This window comes from Gavia stellata, chromosome 16 (assembly GCF_030936135.1).
Source record: "Gavia stellata isolate bGavSte3 chromosome 16, bGavSte3.hap2, whole genome shotgun sequence".
Classification (NCBI taxonomy): Eukaryota; Metazoa; Chordata; class Aves; order Gaviiformes; family Gaviidae; genus Gavia; species Gavia stellata.
The window spans coordinates 2,624,339-2,643,533 of record NC_082609.1 but is presented as its reverse complement, the minus strand read 5'-3'; the positions used below and the strand labels follow the sequence as shown (position 1 = coordinate 2,643,533).

The 19,195-nt window shown below is 40.6% G+C and overlaps 1 protein-coding gene across 1 annotated transcript in view; it reads right to left on the bottom strand.

Moving 5' to 3' along the window:
- RAPGEF6 (Rap guanine nucleotide exchange factor 6) overlaps positions 1 to 19,195 on the bottom strand; it is a 106,306-nt gene that overhangs the window by 71,260 nt on the left and 15,851 nt on the right. The window contains exons 2-4 of the mRNA XM_059825276.1: positions 7,795 to 7,865; positions 7,119 to 7,175; positions 5,720 to 5,803 (exon numbers count right to left, since the gene is read on the bottom strand). Of these exons, the coding sequence (XP_059681259.1) occupies positions 5,720 to 5,803; positions 7,119 to 7,175; positions 7,795 to 7,865 (212 nt within the window). The remainder of the gene's footprint in view (positions 1 to 5,719; positions 5,804 to 7,118; positions 7,176 to 7,794; positions 7,866 to 19,195) is intronic.

Here is a 19,195-nt window from a genome sequence, read left to right as displayed (position 1 = left end):
TTTGAGATAAATATATTTGAAAACAAAGTTACATACGTTAAAATCTGAAGATTTCTAAAATACAAGAAATTTACGTTGTGGAAATTGCAAGTCTTTAATCCTGCATTCTTATTTACCAACATTGACAGTCCTGTAAAAGTACAGAATTCTTTGTGCTTCTGGTACTTCACATAGAATAGACTGAAACACTATTAACAGTAAGTTTCAAATGTATTAAAATATTGTTATTCACAAATATTAACTTAATACAAAACAATCTAAAATAATTTCAATCCAAGCTGCTGTTCATAATGCAAAACAGGAGTTCCTCTTTCATTATGACAATTTTCTTGATCCAAGCATTTGTGTCTTCTCCTTTTACCCAAGAAGAGAAAGAGAAATGGCTTACTGAGTCTTTGACGCATCTACAACTCTCTTGAAAAGATACCACAATACAACCATGAGTCCATTTTGCATAAAGTAAGTGTTTTTAACCAAGAAATGTGCTACCTGAACAAGGCAATGATTCCAATTTTCTCCACTTGTGACATTTTGGAAGGGTTGTTCGTGAATTTCTTGAAAGGGCTCAGAAAAGAGAAGTGTTTGTTTTTAGTAAGACTACATCTTGAATGTTTCAAGACTTTGTATTTTTCCCTTCGAGGTTCAATTCTCACAGCCGTAGGAGGCTGTCATCCACATAATTGGCTTCAAAAGTTCCTCCAGACCCTTGATATATTTCCTATGGCTAATCTTGCTGTGAGTAATCTCCTTCAAATATCCTGTTCACATGAATTATCTTGATTAACAAGCAAGGTTAACACAAAAACTCTTTAACTTGCTGACATGATTTTCCTTCCACAAAATACGTCAATCCTGTTCTTTTGTTCCAGCCGTCACTTTCATGTTAGATGCAAATTCTTTCCCTACTATGCCAAACCTATTGACAAATCCATTCTCCAGGCAATAGGGTAATCAAGGTTATGCCATCTTTGTACCCGGTATTACTGATTGATCTGCTTCTTCCCTTAATCTTACAGGGCTTTTCTCATCATGATCATCAGTGTCAGAATATTGACTAGATTTATCGTACCTGGATGCAAGTTTTATTCCTCCAGTTTTTAAGCCAATTTCTGAATTACAGCCTGCATACAAATTCATCCAAGTTGAACAAAAAGCCCTTCTCAAGCACAGTGAGCCACAGCTTACACCATTACTCATTTGAATAGTTATAGGGAGTCAATAAAGCAGTGACTGCCCACCTTCTTATGCTTCTGTGGGGCTACGCCTCTTTCAGGTTTGAATCTACACGACATTTTATTTCAAAAAGATCTGCAACAGAAAATTAAGGTTTCCCTGAAGCTCTGTTGACTCTGAAACTACCGAATGGTAGGTAGTGGACCAAACAAGGCATGCAAAAGGAGCAGAGCTTAACCAAATTCTTAACCAGATTAAGTTTACAGTTGTCTACTAAAGCCTATCTGTCAAGGTAATCACGGGGCAGATGACAGAAAAAGGACAAGTGTTGTGAGGAGGTACCAGGAAACAGTCAGTAAATCGTCACCACCTTCCAGTCTTATTTATGGAGACTGAAAGTATCTCACTAACAATCAGCTGTAACAGCAGTTTTTCATATAATTAAACAAAAGTTACTAGGCAGTTAGTTTATAATACAATCCCCAATTTTGAAGAATGATTGCCAAATACAACAGATTAAAATCCAACAACTTTACAAGAGAAGGGGGCCTTAAAAGCCCCTATTGCCCAGGAAACCAGCTTCCTCTAACTGAAGAACACCGATATCCTGCTTCTCACGTTCTATAAAGAATTGTTCCAGCATTCCCGCCAAAACAACCCTACAATGTACAGAAGTTCTTTAAATATGAAGTGTTTGTCAAACGCTCCAGAGGACAAATATAAAATTGAAATTACCATGTCAACATTACAAAGGGGTAACTGGGGAGTGGGGGGGTGTTACAAAGTACACACAAGGATTGAGTTTCAAAACTAGAGTCCACTTGCTAACTACTATCTCTTTTACAAAATGCCTCTGTCTACCCAGTTCTTCCAGAATGACAGTTATTCAAACCTGGCTCTCAACCTTTTCAAAGCACTAGGAGGTCTCCAGATTAAACCCTAAATTCTCACCCCTGGTAGTTATCACCTTCCTCACATTAAGGATTCTATTTCAGTCCTCATCCATTTTCCCCCGGGACATCTCAAAGCCATCGTCAGTCTCCCGCATCACTTTTGCGCAGATGACACCTGCCTCTAACCTCACTCACCTCTGCTTGTGTGTTGACACATTTATGCCATATTCAATGAATCAAACAGCTAGGCTTTATCTGATGCCGGTGTCTTGAGCAGCAGTAAGCCTACCAAAAACCTAACTGGCTGGAAGGATGTCTCCATTCCCTTCAGCAATCTCAGAACACTTCAAGCGTGGTTTTCTTTTAATTCCCTACACTTGCGCACCATTTTACTGTTACGGAAATTAAAAAAAACCACAGATAAATCAGTATCTCAAACAACATACCCTTCAATAAAGTTTGTTTCACTAATATCATAGGTATAGGATCATATGCTCATTAGGCATATAGAGAGCACGGAATCAAGTTCTTCATTGGACAAAGATGAGTTCTTTGCACGGACAAATGTCCTTCATATCCTCTTTTAAACTATACCATTTTCTCCTATTACAGTAAATAATATTGCCAAAGGTTGTCAGGCATTATTTTCCAAAAATCAAAGCACAGAGCAACACCAAACTGCAGCAAGTGGTTTTGCTAAAAAAAAAAAAAAAACAAACACCAAAAAAACCCACCCACACCCTAACAAACAAAAAAACCCCACCAACAGCAATCAATTCAGGTAATTATCTTTACTGTCTTATCAACATTGAATAGAAAGGTTTCAAAAATAAAGAAAACCCTGTACTTCAAAGATGATTTACACCTAATGGTATACTGTGGGTCATTTCCACTGTTACAGCTTAAGCAAAAGTAAAAACCCAGAAACAAACAACATATTTTTGTTTCCTATCAAAAAGAATAGCTCTGTAATACCTGAGGCAATGAGAATGAAGGCAATGTTGCGTTTCCTTACAGACGTGTATTTAAGCCTCCTTTCAGAATGACTCATGTAATCAGGAACTTGGTTGGGGACAAGGAATAATGCATAACATTAAATGTTACTTTAAATGCAATTAAAATGGTGCTAATTACAATTATGAAAGAATACTACTAAATTATCCAAGGCACTGTTGCATATGAAAATAATCTGTAAATGATTGGTGACTGTGCAGCTCCCTCAACTAAAAACGTTATATGACGTTTTCAGACCAGGAAAAGTAACTGCAGTTTATCCCGCTGTTACAGGGCACTTAAAAAAAAAGTAAATTAAAAGAAAGAAAAAAAAAAATCAAGCATTGCACTTTGAATTATAAATTGAGGTTGGACAACACATGTCTTTAATTTGAACGAAACGGAAAGCAAACGGTGCTCTTCCTTCCCCTGTTCCCGTGTCCAAGCAGCGATTCTCCTTCCCCACCCATGTGCGTGGGAAGCAAGGGGGAAGAGGAGTTCACAGGTGGCCCCAGAGCCAAAAGCATTGCGGGAAACAAAAAGGGTCAAAGATTTTCAACATCCTTTTGCACTCCTTAACTAATTAACAATAATTTTAGTTCATCTAGTTGTACACGTGTGTGTTTCTCCTTCAGACCTTTAGCACATCACAGCTCCTCTGACATTGGAGTTTTTCATTTCTTCCCCCCACTGTAGCGAAGACGCGGAGAGGGAACAACCTGGCTGTCCAGCAGAGGAGTGCATTCTCTTCCTTTTCACGTGACCTCACTACGTAAGGGGACAATACACCCCAGAAACCACACCACGTATACCGTAACCTGCCAGCACTGTCATCTAACAGAACTCTGCGACCCTTTTGCCATCTGGCAGCTATTTTTTCCCCAGTATCCATAATAAAACTAGCTGTAATTTTGTAAACTAGCAACAACAGATCTGTTTTTGTCTTTAAAAAAAAAGAGCACAAAAAACCCATAATGAGGCACGTAAGTGACTTATTCTTCAAGTTTAGCAAAACAATTTTATCTAGTTTTATGCAAATATCAACCTGCCTGACCTCACTTCTGGCACTGTTCAACTTCAAGCACTCAAGGAGCATTAAGAGTTTAACACCAGCCTACATCTAACCAAGAACAGAGTTGAAAAATTCAGTCCTACATGTTTTTATTAGTACTTACCACAAAATTCAAGTATATAGAAATGTATTTGAGCTGGAGTTGACATTTTTGAGTCTATCAACTTATGTTGAGTAAAGCCTGGCCGATTAATCTGAGTTTCATAGACACCTCAGTATAGGTGCATTTGTGCAGAATTACAGAATCACTAAGGTTGGAAAAGACCTGTAAGACCATCAAGTCCAGCCATCACCCCAACCCCACCATGCCCACTAAACCATGTCCCACAATGCCTCGTCCACACATTCCTTGAACACCTCCAGGGATGGGGACTCCGCCACTTCCCTGGGCAGTTTATTCCAGTGTCTCACCACTCTCTCAGGAAAGACATTTTTCCTAATATCGAGTCTAAACCTCCCCTGGCGCAACTTGAGGCCATTTCCTCTTGTCCTGTCACTTGTCACTTGGGAGAAGAGACCAACACCCACCTCTGCAACCTCCTTTCAGGTAACTGTAGAGAGCGATGAGGTCTCTACAGGAAAAGGAAAGACATTTACGTCAAGTGGGTATCTACTCTTTATTAATCTCACTGTGCCGTGTTACGGCTAGAAGGGAAGCAGTCCTACTCCAGGCCAGCAGCGACAGCGCACCGCAGGAGCGGGAGAGGAGACCACACTGGCGAGCACAAAGGGAGTGAGCCAGTGCCCCACTGCCCACGGGCGATGGAGTCCACACAGACCCACCACGCAGGGGAACAGCCTTTATTTCATTTGATAAGAGGCAACAGCTCATTTGTTAATCTCACCAAAAACTATCCAAACTGGGTACCAAGGCAAGTCAAATTTTTATTTCTTTTTTTTTTAAACCACTCCTGCCTAGCCTAGAAGTACAGCCTGAATACAAGTTAAGTAACATGTAGCTTCAAGATACAGCGAAGGAAAATTTCTGAGTGATGTACAAGGTCAAGCAGAGTATTACAGTGCAGCAAGGTCCAGCTCAAGTCAAATAGCATGCTTCAGTGAAAGCATGTCACAACGTTCACTGTGCTTCAACTATGAGATGCAGTCAGACTCCTGTCATACGCTCTCTGTAACTGATGCTGCTGGCCTCTATTCTCTTGCTTCTCAAAAATCGTATATGCCATTAAATACAGCCTCCAACCAAACGGCAGAAGCTGTGTGATCTACACTCATGTTTTTTGAGACAGGGATCTCCATACAAAACAGTTACACAACAGGAATTATTCAAAGAGCCCCCAAGTTAACAAGCTAACTACACAGTCTCATAAACTTAAAAAGCCAAACAAAATTTTAAAACCATGAATTGCAGTACTTCACACAGGCATTTCAACACGCAGGAAAAGTGAAAGGGAATTTAAATGAATTAGCAGAACGTTTCTTCCGCTATCAAACTTTAGAAAAACAAAATAACAAAAAAAATATTTTAAAATTGTGGAAAATTTACAGTAATATCAAGATGTAAGAAAGCATTTATTTGAAGAAAAAAAAATCTTCACTTACCTTAAATAATAATAACTACTTTACATACCTGCAAGGTGGTAAAAACATGGAATCCTTCATGAGCACAGATCCAGAAAGCAGTATATACCAGCATCTTGCAATAGTTTCTGAGCTGTAAGAAAAGAAAACATTGGTATCTACTTCCTTCTTACAGCAAATCAAAAATATATTATCCAAAATGTTACTGTAGTAAAATGATGATCTACCACCCTACCAATCTGGTATGTGGCAGGAAACCTAAGAACACTACAAGAATGAACTTTTAAAAATGTCTACATCCAGAATGTTTCTTAGATCTTACAATTTGAAATTCAAGTCAATTGCATTTTAATAAAGTAAATTTTTAAGTTATTAGTTTTCAGTAAAAACATTTCGTTCCAATGAAAGTGTACATAAAACTGCAAATCCAGGAATGTTTTTATTCTGCGCTGAAGTTGATTAGCATTTCAACACAGACAGTAACATTACATGGACCTGTCAAGTGCTACGGATAAAATAGGAGACTCATCCATTTGACTCCTGCTTCACATTCCTCCACCTCTGCACGTGCATCGCACGCACATGCAGCATTGTCCCCCGTTGTGCCACCGGGCCCCAAAGGGACGGAGAGGGGATCTGCCAACCATTTCGACCTACAGCCCGCAGGTCTGCACAGAAGTTACCATGTTTTACTGCAGTAGATTTTGCCTCTTCCTAGAGCGCTGCACCGACACTTCCCAGCTACAGCCTAACATCCCCTCCCTCTTCCAGCACGGAGCCCCACACACACAGAGACCTGGTACTGAACAGGTCCGTGTCACACATACCCACCATGAGAACTAGTAGGTGGCATCTCAGTTAGGCTCAGGTGTACTGGAAGATGCGCCTTATACAGAAAGCTAGGATTAGCTATGACAGCAAAAATACACCATAAGGAATACTACAATATGAGGGGGAAAGAAGTGGGTTTGCCTCCCAGCAGGAACCTAAAAAGAACTCCAAGCCACAATACTAATTCCAGCAATTTAATAGTGTTTGAGCTCCATCACTGCTCCGATAGCGGATACTCCTAGAAAGGAGCTGGGTTCCTGACAGTGCAGTCAGTGCCAGCTCCAGGGGAAGAGTGCCACCTACTGAGTCGTCACCACGGCTCCCACGAACCACGGAGGTGACACGACCTGCTTTTTAATTGATCTTGCGTGTGCACAGACACACTGCTGCTGTCCACGGGTGCCATGCTGATAATTCGTGGGCACCTCTTAAATGTCAGCACCGTACTACTGTTACAACCACCTCCTGTCAAAGCTTTTAACCAGTCTGGCCAAGCTGAAACGTTGTCAAGTCTTTATTTACAACTGTTGAAAAAGCAAGCAATGTATTACAGCATGCAAAGCAGCGGCTTTGTTCACACATCTACTGAAGAACTCCAACAAGCGATATGTACTTACCAAAAGAGAACTTGATTGCCCTTGTACCTCTCATAGCGGGCACTTGATGACATTATTCTGAGAGAGGAGGAGAAGTTTAATTTCAATTTTAATCCCCAAAGATCATAAGCCATTAATCACAACATTTCAGTAGAATTGCTTTAAGGCTCTAAGACCTCAAATTCAACTATTTTTTTGTTCTAAACAAAGGATGTGCTTAACCATAAAATTCAAATTATTACAGTGTTCTTCATTATCCAAATAGATAATATACAGCATGTTCTCCAAGTGTTTAAATCACTCCCACACATTGGAATTACCCATAGCAACAGAACTGAAGGAACTAAAATACTTCCAACGCACTTTTTGTGCTTTGTTGGCCTTCCATTTTATGTATTCTGAGATCATCCGAATGTCTGAAGCATTAAAAACCTTTTGTAATCTAGAGATAACACAGGACACTGTCTACACAGTCCTTTGTAGACAAATGGGAGTAAGCTCTGCCTTCGTTCTTTGCAAAGCTAATTAGTTTAGATTCCATGCCACGTTACTGCAATGACTTAGCTCAGCAATGGACTTGGCTAAGGCTCTGCCACCGCAAAGTGCGGGCAGACAAAAGCTTTGCTCATCTCCACAAAAATACAGTCATAGATACCAGCTGTGCTAAGCAACACGAACTAGCTCCATGGTACTTTACCTTAGCTGATGTTCTCTGAAATGTGAGAGAATGTCCAGTCCATGAAGGAAAGAATAGATAGTATTTAAGTCCTAAAAAGAAAAAGAGAAAAAAAAAAAAAAGACATGAGCAACTTCATTCACAGCATCTAATCCCTTTGGCATTACCTTCTCAGATTCTGCAATAAGTTACACAGACTTACAAGACATAATTCTAGAGACAAAGCCCAAATTAGTAGATAGGTCAGGACACATGCAGACTTGAAGAACCCTGTTCACACTTAAGCTGTGGAAGTGAAAAGAGTGAAGTCCAACTTGATGCATGAACAACCTACCTGAAAAGACTTATTAAAAATATCTCTGAAAATAATTATTTACATGAACGGATACAGCAGCAACCAACATGTGGAATAAGCCAAATAGGACAGTCCTATTCATCCAAGGTCAAAAATTGTTGAAACCTTTTAACACCTCTTTAAAGAGGGAATTTCGCAAAATTAGTTTGCTAACAGCAAAGAACCCTAGTGAAAACCTAAACCACATAGTCTAGCCACTATATATGGTGCAGAGAATCACAGTACCTTTTCACAGTAAAAGTGTTATGTTTAGAGAGAGAAAAAGCTACTTCATGTCCACCTCAGATCTAGCTGATAGCCCTACTACAAACTCTACTCCATCCTACTGCCTCTCCAACTCAGTCCAGTCCTTGACCGGAGAGTTAACATCACAAGTTACTCCAAAATGCTCTTTGTAAAGATGAAGACAATGAAGTTTTAGGTTTGCCTCCCACCTCCTGCTACTAAGACTCAGCATCACATCAGCGCCATCCACTAGCAATCACAGCAGCAAACAACTTTTTTGAAGCAACAATATTAAAACATGCAGATTATTTCACTGTAAAAATTGGACTTTACATAGAAGCTGTAATTAGGAGATTCAGCTGTTTAAACTTCTCACTACACAGAATCCTCTTCAGTCACAAAAATATCTGTGCTGATGGTGCAGACCACATGCTAGGGAAAAGCTCACTAGGGCTATTCATCATTTCATTTACTATCCTGAACAGGTGGGCTGTTAGCATTAAATACATGCACAACAACATCATTATACACCACACAGCAGTCTCTCCAGCTTGGCCTTGGAAAATATGTTCTGAATTTTCAAGTGCTGCATTTATACAGTGTTTACAAAAGATAAATCAATATGAATGCTAGCCTCAGAATTTACAATGGATTTACTTCAGAAAAGTTCTTTGGCTTAATAGTCAATGTTTAGAAATATAACGGAACTAAAAACTGTTATACCAAATGAAAGGTCATACGTAATTGCAGGCCATGTAAACCCAATAAAACTCTGGTTTTTCAGGGTTTTTTTTAAATGTCATTACCAAAACCCATGAAAATTAAACAGAAGGCCTGAATGCATAACACATTTATAAAGCGCCTATTTCACACTGTCCAGTCTCATTTTAATTCTCCGGCTGTGAATTGCCACAAACTTGATTTTCTTAGTGAAACGCCCAAGAGCACTAGCTATGAATCAGACTCCAAATACAACACTTGCTTGTGGTGATCAAGCTTGAACACCAAAGCCGGTAAGAGGCAGCCAAAGGGTCACTCGAGGTATCAGAGCAGCTCAGATACTGAGCACTCCCCCTTTCCGAGCAGGGAGCTGCCGCAACTTCACCACCAAAAACATTAGGCACAGGAATGCGGCAACAATATCCTCCGACCGTATAGTGTCTTAGTAGTTAATAGTATCTTGGTAGTTAAAGAATTTATGGAACAACTGAAATAAAACCCCTGTGCTCCGTGTTCTTCCTCCTCCACCTGGAGGTCTGCCTCTCCCGGTCCAGAAGAGCAGTCGGACAGCAGGTAAAGGAACGAGGAGCAGCAGATGCTCTCAACTCCTGTTGAAGCTGGGCTACCAGGCAGCCAGGGTGGAGTTAGTATTTGGTGTTACAATCAAAGTGTAATTTTTCAGTCTTCATAACCCACTGAATCTATGTATGCTTTCCTACATTTTCCAATATTTTTCTACATAATTGAGACTAAGGTATAACAGAATGTCTTCAAAACACATTTTACATTAGCAGTTCTATTGTCATGAGTTACAGAAAATTGTAAGCAGAACAAAAGCTTATGTTCATGTTTAATCACAAAGTTTTTTAAGTTGTACATATGAAAAATGACCACATCCTTACTTGAGAATTATTCTCTACAACTCCAGAGCACAGCCCCTTAGCAAGTTAATTCAGCATGGTCTGTCTCCTGCACTCCACCTGCAGCCAGACTGACTAAACAGGACTACTGGGCCGACCCACCATGCTTATTTAGGAGCTTGATGACTAAACAGTTGGTAAATTAAAGAGCTAAACGTTTGCTTAAAGGGATTCATGCCTGGAAAGCATCCCTCAGTTCAGACTGGCTGTTGAGATCTGCAGCAGCAGAGAGAACAGCTGAGCCAGAGCACAGCACAGAAAAGAGAAGGCAAAGCTTCTATTCCCTCATCACAGCAGAAGGCGTTTAACTTACGCTGGACAGTATTACTGCTTTACCATTGATAAATGAAATAAGAAACATGATATTATTCACTACCCAGACAGGTGACATTTCAACAAGCTATACATACTAGCTATTCATGCATCAACTTCTATAGGCATTTTTCAATCAGCATCTGTAACAGTCTCCCTAAAAATAACTGACTTTGAAAGCAATTGTCCCTCCTAATTAAGCAGAGCAGGTGATTTTGTTGGGTGCCACCAAGCGCAAGAGTTAACTCAGAGATCGCGTCTCCCGGGAAGGTCTGCAGGCTGCCTCTTTCCTCCGGTGCGCGGAATGTGTTTTACATTTCTTGTTGAAATAATGCTTTTTTTGTTTGTTGAAATAGATTCTTTACAGACAGCCAGGTGAAATTGCTCCTCTCCCTCTCATGCCACTTCAAAGTCTAACAAGGGTGGTTATGTGCAGCTAATCTAGCCCAGTTTTTCCTGATAATGTGAAAATTTCGTTATCAGTCTGCTTCACGAAATTTACTCTGTTACTCCCATCTCATTTAAGAACAAGCACTTGTAACAGTGCTGAAATTACGTTTAAGAAGCTACCTTTAGTTGCTCGGTTTATATTTTTGCAAGCAAGGAACATCATTTGAATCCCAGCGCGGCTGGCGGCGGCGAGCGGGCGATGACAGGCGGGTGCGGTGGCCAGCTCGTGGCCAGAGGCTGCCAGCCCAGCGGCACCACGCACCCAGAACACCCCCCTCAGAGGTGACGGCGTTCATTCCTCTAATTCAAGCTTCATAAAACTGAAAACAGGATTAGAAGCCGTTATTGTTAAGAACTGATTTACATTGCCACACCAGTTATAAACAGCAGACAAACGCAGTGCAAAGGGTAGCGATTCTTTTCGGGGATACCCACTATGAAACGAAAGGGCTATAAAAGGAGGATGCCAAAGGGCAACAATCAGTGTTACAACAGCAGAACGCAAAGTATTTGCAGAAAAGTTACAGACCCTTTCGATACCCTTCCCTATAATCTCTTTACATGCTTCTTTCTGCCAAAACCCAACCAAAATATGATTATTGATGAAAAACAATTTCTCCCCATGCTCTAAACTAGGGACCAAGGACCAAGCTCTTCAGAGCTTTTCATCAGCTGATAATAGCTGAAACTAAAGCACAGTATCTACCTTCAAATGGTATGCCCACACATATTCTTCAATCTTTGACAGAGAACTACCTTGCCTACGTTATTTAAAGAGAAATTAACTCACATTTTCTATCCAACTAGCTAAAAATGCAGCTCTGGTGAGCCAAGGGAAGGCGGGGAACTGGGCAAAGAGTGGAGGGAAGCAGGCAGGAGTTGTTAATCTTGCCAGGAAGGAGGTTTTCTAGACTACAGAGAGCCAAAACATGAACACAGCGACTACAGAGATCCTGCACAAAGCTGCCTGGGATGGCTTCTTTTCTTTACCTCCAGTTCTCACGGCACCAAGTTCACGAGTGGAGGTGTTCTCAGCTGCTAATTATGTTTAAAAAGCAGTGCACATCTGTTTCTTCGTATTCTTCACATGAAAGAATACACTGTATAAACCAGTGTGCGTTTAAGCAGAAGTGCAGAAATCAAGGGATGGCTCTGCGGATGGCACTGTTATCGCCAAACCCGACCAACAAGGAAAGCGCGGCCCAGCGCCGATACGCCAGCAGCCCCCAGCTCCATTCAGCAGCAGCTTTTATCATCCCTGACACACACATCCTTCTGACAAAAAGCTTACCCAGCTGCTAAACCAAAGGCAGTGTAAAACCATGGAGATTTTAGCTGATTTATGTAACGTATTGTTACTTTCTCTTATGGTAATATCCTCATCCCAATATACTATGAAGCGAGCCGCTTGAGTAACTAGACCACTTCTCATTTTCCCTGCCAGATGCCAACTCACAGAATTACCACAAGATGCCACAACTGTAGAATAAGGGAAAAATCAAAGAAGTGCCAGTAGCATCAACTGAAAACTCATCACATGAAAGCAAACCAGGTAACTACCACCATCACTCATTTATCCTAAAACATTTTTATTTGAAAGTAATTTGCTACTTCCAATTTTTAGAAGGATGGTGAAGTATCAATTTCTCAGTGGCTAAGACGTAACTTCTAAAAATAAATAAAGTCAGCCAAAAAGCAGTCATCATGAGAATATAATCAAACCTCAATATTGCTGGGGAAGTGGTGATCATCCTTAGTTTCGTTGTCAGCATCTTTGTTAAAATACAACCAAGATCGGGATGCTTCCAAACAAGTGCCACAGCGCAGAAGCGCCAAGCGCTGCTGGAAGCGATCCTCTCCCCCTACAGCCACCTCTACTTCAGCAGCACGCCAAGCAACGCAACCGCCTGGGTACCCTTTTATTAATCCAGGAAACTTGTTGAGGCACACATTACTAGTGTCCTAAGGCTAAGTGATTTACGCAGCTGCCTTTGAAGTTTATTTGAGTTAACTTTTAACAATTCAGTGTCCACCCTCAATAAGGACTTTATCCCTGCCTCTCTGTCACCTGAGCTGATGAAGAAAGATCGTGAGTTTGTATCGTTTCCTTCTGCTTCACCCTTTTCTCTCACAATCTTCCACCTTTAATCCAGGGAGCAACCTTACAAAGCTTGGAATTAAGTATCCAATGGAATAAGGGATGGTCTCGAGTATGGAGTTCTGAACGCTAAGTTTTCCAACCAACCAACGACAAATAATCCAGCCAGTACAACTGTAACTCACACGGACCCCATTCATATGCTCCAAGTCAGCAATAAGGTCCAAGACAAATTCCCCTGCAGTCTTAAAAAGTGGGCAAAAGCAGTGTGATGCTCTGGAACAAGGATGAAATGATTGCATCAAGAGCAAAGTTGCTCTTGATAAACATAAAATGAAAACCTGATGCTTTACTTGACATGACCCCATCCAGGTGTTCAAGTAACACATGATTATTTTAAAACACTAAGCAGCAACTCTGTTCTATTTCTAAGGAAAACAGAGTAAATTGTTCCGAAATGACCTCATAGTTGCAAATTCTGATAAATGGCACAAAGAGCCATCCTCAGCTATTGCACTGAGGTGTCGGGGAAGCTGAGGAAACCATAAATCCCCGCAGACTCCCTTTAGCACTGCCCGGCACGTTATGTGCTTCATGTGGTATGAAAGGGGAGAGGCAGCGCAGTCCCCGAGCAGCTGCATCCAGCCACGGCCCCACTGCACTGACCGTGGGGCAGCTGCTCGCTGTGGCGGGGCTGGGACTCAGCGATCCGGTGGACTCCTTCCGGCTCCCGGATCCCGGTGGGCTCGGACTTCATAGAGGCTCTAGATCCACAATGAATCTTAAACGAGGGGTCTTAGAGAACACATAACAGGTATTACTCTGTCAGTCCAGAGTTTTGCAGAGGGAATGAGAAAAGAGCAGAAACTTGCACAGCAGTACCGGCACTTCAAAGCCATGCATAAGAAACAGCTGTGTCAGCAAGTTCCAGACAGATTGCTCTCACATGCAAACCTGTCCCAAAGAGCTCCGCAAAACCTGTCTCTCAATTCCACCCCAAACACATTAAATTCCTGTTGCAAGAACATATGCTTGGCTCACTCGAGGCTCCCCACGCCCAACCCACACGGGCTGCCAAGCCACCCAGGATTCCCTGGTTCGCACACAAGAACCTGCTTCTTACGGAAGCGCAAAGGAAGGCTGACGGGACTTTGCATTCGTGCTTTTTACAAGGTAAGGCAAGACAGTTGCCAGGTTGCAGATTTTGTATGCTTCAGAGCAAACAAAAATGTTAGCATCTTCTAAAGATCTGTTACAGATTCAGCTGTATTACAGATAATATACTTTAAAAGACACAGACACACATTTCTGCCTTTGAAACAACAGTTAAACCATATGGTAACAGCTTCCCAAATTCCACTGACATTCAAAGAGACCATCAGGAATGAAGTCTTCCAGGGAAGGAAGCTGCATGGTTGAAAGCTGCTACAACCTCCCTATTTGTCTGTTACAGAGAGCTGCTGCTTTCTCCTCCGTGCTTTGACCAGAAAGCACCAAGCGGGAAACAAGGCTGGAAACAAAATTCAGCAGCATCAAGCACTCACTTGGTATCAACAAGGATTTTAAGATGCTCTTGGACAGGGGCCGAATTTGCCTGTATTACATTTGTTATTTAAAGTGCCTAGATTTCAGTAAAGCAAACAGAAGTAATTCTTGGAGCACGGAGAACAGGTTGTGTAAGCTGTACATGAGAGGCTTGCTGCCATTACTTGCTTCACAGTGATTCAGCAGGCTCCTTATACAGATTGAATGCATCTTTTATTAGGAATCCTGTCAGGCTCAATACTGACTTTGTCACCCTTAGGGGGGTGTAGCCAAAGAGAGGAAATGTTACTCAGCATGGTTTATGGTTTTCATTGCTTCCCTTCCTGTTACTTCATCGAAGGCTGGACTCCGCGCTGTTTCCTTTATTCCCTGTTTAAGGCCAATTGCAAAAATAGTACTCCCAAATTCTTTCCTGATAACATAATACCAGAAATAAAAATACAGAAACATGCTTAAGTTCTCTGATTCACATTTTACATATTCGGATAGCTATACAGCAAATTCACCAACATTAGTGATGCTGGTTCAAGAAGCCCAACCTACGCACCCGAAGACAGATGAGACACACCGTCAGCTACCCCCAAAATCTGCAGGAGGGGCAGATTAAACATGCGTTGCAGAGCGTACGGTCCCTTGACTAAAAGGAAGATGATGAGATGAACCAGAAAGCAACTCCATCTTAATTATTTACTCTCCCTGTTCAGTGGTGTAAACACTTGACTTCAATAAAAGTGCAAGTGGTACAAAAGAACATCAGCTCAGAACTCTTCACTTGGAGTAACAATTCCCTTTAAAGTATCGTCCTATTTAGCTGGAGGCTATTTAAAAAAAAGAAAAAATTTAAATACAAGCACTGAGGCACTATTAGGGAGGAGAATGGATAGATTAGTCAGTCAGATGAATGAAAACGTTCTCAAAAGACTAACAAAATACCTTGCAGAGAATGACATAGTTTAAGTAACACTCATAAGGAATGAAGCATCATCATGCCATGTAAGAAATACCACCAATGCAAAAAGTCTAATTAAAGTACTTCTCATAAAACACACTAGCAGTAAACTCCTGTGTGATCTTAAAGAGGCTGCACCCAATAACATTTGTATAAGATAAACTGGTTCAGCCACTTCAGAGCCATATTCTACTACTCAGAAAAAACAGCATATATTCCATAAAGAAGTCTTCTGTCTGTGGTAACAGGCGACAGTTTTCTGGCCTCAATTGCCAGTCTACTCGCTATAGGCGTTTCGAGCAATGCTGAGTTTTCCTAGGACCTTGCTAAAAATCGTAATTCATTTATTAAGATTTTGTAACACGGGATCACTACACCTGATCCACTGAACAGCTTCAAATGACCAAGAACTTGATTTCTTAGGATTATAGTCTTTCATATGTCCACAACCTCCTGGTGCACGTGACCATCAGGCAGTTATGGACCATATTATGACCATGATACAGGATTCCTGCCTAAACTCTAAACTTTACCCTTATAGAGGACAGATACTGTTTTTTCCAAATGAGGAAGTGTCAGTCTAGTTATTATAGTATCTTTATATAGGAGAAAAGAGAAAAAGATATTTCATTTCACTCCTGTGTAAATCCAAGAGCAATTACAATTGACAGCATCAGTTAATAACAGTATAGCCACAAACAGGAAACTAAAATCTGGCTTTTGTTTTTGCAGACTGTCAGAAGTAACATTTGCATGCTTAGATTTTTATCTTTTTTTTCCTGCAAAAGTAGCAAGTCTCTCAATGGGGCTAATACAGTCTCTTTATATATTATTTTCCTTATAACATGCACACAGGGCTACAGGCACAGACTTAAGAATTACATTCCACTCTTAGGAATAGAAGTATCCTCAATAAAATTTGAAAAAGCCAGATCTTGTTTAAGAACAGAGGCCCTAGAACCACTATTACATCTTTATAGACTGAAAGTACCTCTGTTCAGCAGAATACTTCTGAAAATAAAAAAAAAAAAGGCAAAGTATTTCTACATGAAAATAAAACAAAAAGTTTCTCTACTCACCAATAGCTCCCCACACCCAATACAGATAAACACCTTCCACCTCAGAACCCTGGACTATGTTGATATAAGACTTTGGTGGAAAGAAAAACATTTAAAGGAATGAGGGAGGGGAAATTTTATATTATTTTTACTGCTGTTTCATCACACCAAGTCAGCATTTCTGGAACCCTGACTTCACCAGAGAAAAGACTTCCTTTGGAAAAGCTGATTTTGCAGAGTGAAATACCAAGGGCCCTGAACTGGAGAGACAGGAACATCAAATGTCATCGCTTCAAAGCGAGCAGCTTATGGAGAGTTTTGAATATCTGAAGCACAGTTCAGCCCTTATCACGGTTCAGAACAAAAGCTATGAAAAAGTATCCTCAAGTAAAACATTACCGTAAAGTTCCCAGATGCTCATTACTTAGTTTTAAAATATCTTTCAGGCTTACAAGCTGATAATAGAAAACCAAAAGCAAGCTGCCTTGAAAACACTGAGCTCCTAGAGTTCAATAGGTTGGGCAACTCAGAATATCCAAAGTTAATCTCAATGCTTACATCTATCAAAGAGCAGGTTTTTACACCAAACATTTTTCTGTAGGAGATCGAAGACCGTAGAAGCAGCCTCTTTACCCAGGCTCTTGAAAAGTCGCCCAAAATCAACACGCAAAACAGGCAATTTCAGGCTTCCAGTGCAATCAACGCTCTGCTAGTCGAGCAGCTGACTACTTGTCAAGATTAACAATCTCTCTTCCAGAGGACAAGCATCCATCAAATAGCAATATTTCCATTAAACCCTTTTTGTTGTAACTCCAAAAATGTCAGCTTGCCTGATTCACAGAGAAACTCCCTGCTCTTTTAAGAGGAGCAGGCAAGGAGGTACCAACATCTGAAATTTCCTTTTAAGAAAAAAGAATCATGAACACTGAAACGCTAAAAAAAAAAGCTAAGTTCTTATTAAATAAGAAATTTGGTACAGGAACCTGAGGGTGAGGAGAGAGGAGGTGGAGGATGAAATCCAAAGGTCAGTGCTATGCTTATCAGTAATGACAACTTGGGAGTATGTCTGTATGCAACTTAGTTGTGTTGAATGTCTGAGTTCATTACCTATTTATGACTTTCCCCTCATTGCAGAAAATGCTCTAGTTTTTGTTCCCTTTCCTCCCTCTTGGACTAGAGCTCCACGGAATGGAGATTCAAAGTACTTTTGTAGTGAAACATAATCCTGTTAACTCTATCCGAGCTCCTATTCTAAAAGATTAGCTCCAGGATAGGTGCTGCAGGAAGGTGCAGAGGCAATGCTGTCTACCGTGGCACAAACTGGTGCCACGGACATGGTGAGGATGAGTGAGTTACATACAACAACAAGCTAGGTAGATAGATAAATAGGCAGACAGACAGATAGCTAATAATTTTTATATATATATATATATATATATAGCTTCCCCCCCCTGCAAAATAAAGCACTACGCAACTGCTGTTTCACGTTTAACACATAAACACACTCCGCCATACGGATTTTCCTCACTCATTTTCATCATGCTTTGCCCAACATACCTTTGCAGCCAGCAAAGGTCGCTATCAAGGTCCCATAACTACAGCTCCTGTTCAGCAGGTATCTCAAGCAGCAAAAGACTAAGAGACAGAGTAACACTTTACTGCAGTTTGTATTCACCATATTAATCATCAGAATTTTTTTAACACACAAATGGATACGAATATTGTTAATTTTATAATGGCACATTAATGATTTTGCAGTATATCGTTTCATATTTCTTTGTGAATTCAAGCAAGCAAAGGTCATGTCTGTCAGGAAATTAAGTCCTGCTTAATAAATAATAGTGAAGGCAAAATGAGATCTCTTATCAATACTGTAACTTAAGTCAGCCACTCAGTATCTAGGCAATGGAGAGGAATACAGCTCTACAAACTGTCTCAAAATGTTTTGGTGCATCAGTAAATATTAGTCACCACACTGCTTCCAACTAAAATATTCTGTGTTTTCATTCAACATTGATGACAATACACCAGCACATTAAAAAAAAACCATGAGAATGAGACGATTGTAATTGGAGACTAAATATCACACAAAAGTAAAGCTCTCCTACAACCTTTTCAATAAAACCACTGGAGGAAGAAAGAAACATAAAAAAATTCAAGCTCCATAATAATGCCATTACAAACGACGTAGGAATTCCTGTAGAGGATAACAGTAATATGCTCACCGGCAATTCCTCCTGCATCCTAGTATTAGGGTACCCAAGCACTACCAAATAGAGCAATCCAGGAAAGTTACTGTCATTTACAGCAGGCTATATCCCTTAGAGAAGTTGTCAGTTCTCTCAATGCAGACTCCCACAATTAAATTCTACTACTGCCACAACAACTACAATATCCTGTCACATGCAGAGAAATGCTAACATGCCTGGGTACATGTGTATCCATATATTGGCAAACATACATATATCCCTCACCAAACAGACAAGTGTGATCAGTAGCTCTTAGCATCTTCGCTTGCAGCAAAAAAAAATAGGCCACATTTACCCTACTGCTACATTTGAATGCAAACCACCACAGCAAAACTCTAAAAACCTGACACTCTGCCACTGCTTTAAGATCTACTTTTGTATTTCTCAACAAAAGCTGTGCCATAAACCACAAAGAAGCTTACGGATCCAAACTGAGAAGTTATATTCTATGTATACATATTCATGCATCTAGGTACACAGAATCACTAAGGTTGGAAAAGACCTGTAAGACCATCAAGTCCAACCACCACCCCAACCCCAC